The sequence below is a fragment of the Octopus sinensis genome, linkage group LG2 (assembly GCF_006345805.1).
Source record: "Octopus sinensis linkage group LG2, ASM634580v1, whole genome shotgun sequence".
Taxonomy (NCBI): Eukaryota; Metazoa; Mollusca; class Cephalopoda; order Octopoda; family Octopodidae; genus Octopus; species Octopus sinensis.
This window is the reverse complement of record NC_042998.1, coordinates 71,187,875-71,191,401: the sequence shown is the minus strand read 5'-3', so window position 1 is coordinate 71,191,401 and position 3,527 is coordinate 71,187,875. Positions and strand designations below refer to the sequence as shown.

At 35.9% G+C, this 3,527-nt stretch overlaps 1 protein-coding gene across 1 annotated transcript in view; it reads left to right on the top strand.

Moving 5' to 3' along the window:
- The window catches only part of LOC115224887, a 41,837-nt gene extending 38,542 nt beyond the window's left edge, over positions 1–3,295 (top strand). Inside the window, exon 2 of the mRNA XM_036500735.1 lies at positions 3,240–3,295. Coding sequence (XP_036356628.1) covers positions 3,240–3,295 — 56 coding nt within the window. The remainder of the gene's footprint in view (positions 1–3,239) is intronic.
- Positions 3,296–3,527: the final 232 nt, after the last annotated feature.

Sequence of the window (3,527 nt, the reverse complement as noted above, 5' to 3'; positions counted from 1 at the left end):
GGCAAAGTAATATTATTTTACTAAGCCCTTTTATATAATATATATATATATATATATATATTCCACCATGCTGTCCTCCTGACATGTAATCTTTCATGGATGACTAAAGCAACTTTTGAAAGTGTAATGCCCCTTGAGATACTGTACGATTCAGAACTCCAGCAATCTATGGGCACTATATTTCAGTAACTGAAAGACAATAGGATTTCTTTCCTACTGCTGGGTATATGCAGACCGAAGTTCGAACCTGTATCGAACGCTGCTGCTGTTCGAAGATTTTAAGTTCAAAGAATTTTATTTCACATATTTTTCATATTTATTTTGCCATTTCTATAGGTGTGTTGTTATATATAGATTTGTGTGCATATGCGTGTGTGTGTGTGTGCTAATTATTAATAAAACTATATTAGATTATATTGCTAGCTATTTAGACTAAGTCCATGATCCCTATTTTAACGCTTTTCTATATCTTGTCTTTGAAACCACCTTTTCATAGTCTTTTGAAAGTAAATGTTTGTTTCGCGTAAATTCTTCACAAAACGTTCCAGGGTCATTTAGCTGGCATATTTGGGAATTACAGCTGTAGATTATGTGTCATAAGAAAATTGCCATCCCTTGACTTACTCTCTGTGAGATCCTTACTGTAAACGGAGATTAAGAGCTACATTTATACGGGATGTTTAGTTTTTGATCATTTCATGATTACTTAATCCAGACACATATTAGGCGTAAAACAAATTATATACTCCGTTCAGTAAAAAGTCCTTAGTTTAATTAATAAACATTCCTGATGAAAATTCTTTCTTAAACGTACTATAACTATACATATATGGATTAACTTTGAACATACTTAAGCCTCATTTTTTCATTATCATATTCTTTCTGATCACATTCCCACTATAAAAAAAAGAATATGCCCAATACTACCCAGTATATTTCGTTCTAGAAAAAAAAAGACAGAAAATCCTCTTGTGTTTAAACGAACTGGGTCACGTTACACAACATACACACGGCTAGTTTTCGCTCGAGCCTGCTTTGTAAATCGTATCACAGGTATCGAATTGATAGGATCTTTAAAATACCTTAATTTGCAACTATCTAGCTTCAAATCAAGCAATATTCAGAATTATATGGATAATTTTGTCCCATATTACATCCATTTACGACGCCATTTTCGGCTGATGATTTAGATTTATTGCTTATTTTATGTCAGGTCTTCAGCATCATTGCCAACTATAAATTGTTCTTTATATGAGTTTGATTATATATATATATTGTGTGTGTGTGTGTGTGTGTCAGTGTGAGCTTGTGTGTGAGAGTGTATGTATAGCAGTATCTATCTATGTGCGCCAGTGGACGTGTATGTGATTCTGTATGTATGCAACTATATGTTCCCCCTCTACCCTCTCTCTCTCTCTCTCTCTCTCTTCTCTCTCTCTGTATATATACATACGTAGGATATAACCCTTCTCCAGTTGCTTTACATTATATCAAGTAACATTTAAGATTCATTCCCCCTAGAATCCTATTAATCAGTTTCAGCAAAATTTTCTGATATTCAAATAATCATCTTCCTTATAACACTACTCTGTAACAATTTTCATTTGCATATTTCGTAATCTCTGAATGATCGGAAGCAATATACCACAAACATTCCCAACAATCTGGGGCCCAACCAAAGTATCATTTATATATAAATGAATATATATATATATATATGTATATATATATAATATATATATATATTATATATATATATATATATTATATATATATATATAATATATATATATATATATATATATATATATTTATGTATGTATGTATGTATGTATACACATACATGTATAGAGGGGTACAAGAAGGAAACCAGAATTTCGCAATATTACTTTATTCATGTAGTTTTACATGTTTGCCTTCAAAGAATTCTCCATTCGAAGCAATGCATCAGTCCAGGAGCGTTTTCATTTATTCGACGTACTGTTGCAAACTCTTGCAAAGTGATGCATTTTAACTTCTTCCACATTCGGAAATTCCGTAACACCACCTTTCGTCACTAGGTGCTATAGGACCTTTGCAACCGAGAGAAGCTTGAAGATACATCAAGGAAAGACTTGTATGAAGAGGACGGGACAGTGTTGATCATCTGATTGTAAAACACGTGGCAAATCATCTCCGGACTCAAACCTCAGCTATTCGATAAATGCTACAGCAAAAACCTATTTTCGACATAAAACTAAAGGTTGTGAGACTGGTACATCAAACAGTACTCCCACGAGGTTTTCTTTGGCCTGCTGCTAATGAGAAAGGAAGATAGGAATAGATTGAGAACAAGGTATGTCAAGCTCTTTAGAAAATGACGGGATATACTGAGGAGAAACTGGGAAAGTTAACAAGCTCAATATACTATACAGGAAAGACTCAATATACTATACAGGAAAGAAATTATTTGGAATGAAATATGGGACCCGATTAACGAAATGTAAGTGTGGAACAAACATAAGGATCAGGAAAATGAAACAGTTGAGGAGGGAAAAGAACAGCCAAAGAAAGCAATGGAAACGTGTGGGGCATGACGAAAAACCTGGCCTCGGGCAACTGTACGAAGATTTAAAAAGGAAACGCCGTTATGGGCAACGGCATATCAGCCGATATGAGCGAAGTAAAGAAACAAAAAGGTCTCGTGAACAGTTCCTAACAGGGTTACTAACAACCAGTTCACTAAACCGAAGAGCGGCAGTTTATCGTGCACAAAAGAATTGGATGCTCATATCAAAGGAACCTTCAGCGATCCAAACCATAACCAGCCACTGCCACTTATTATTTGAGCTAAAGCATCTCTTAGAGCTTCATATTGAATTTCAAATTGGAGACATCAGAGAGAAAAAGGTGAATGATTTTATGAGAAAAGCTAGAGCAAAGGGTGCCCCAGGATGTGATGGCGTCTCGTATAAAGTATATAGATATTGCAATCGTTCCGCTCCGACAGTTGTGAAGCGAAGAGATTCTAGTAGAGGATTGGTGTAAGGCAGAAGGCATATACCGGCCGAAGGAGGCCAATGCAGACTATAAAACAGTTTAGGCCAACATCCTTATTGAATTTGGAAGGCAAGATCTTTATGGGAATTCTTTCAAGAAAAGTAATATATGTACATAATAATGGATATGTTGATGACTATGTTCAAATAGCCGGAATCCCTGGAATCCCTGAATGCGTTGACCATTGTTTTTCGATTCAGAAAGCGATCCAGAATACCAAGCAGAACAAGACAAGTCTGAACGTGGTATGGCTTAATCGAGCTAAAGCAGTGCCACACGAATTACAGATGGGAGCCACTTCCACTTTTCGGAGAAATGAGGTCTACAGCTAGAAATTTTACAACAGATTGGCAGCGATTGGAGACTGGCATTGCTGCTGGCTGCATAGTATCTGTCACATGGTTTATTCTAATCATGGAGATGAATTTGAAAGCAGCGGACTTTTCACCCATGTACAATCACCTAAGAAGGCCTCCGTGGATGTCGTG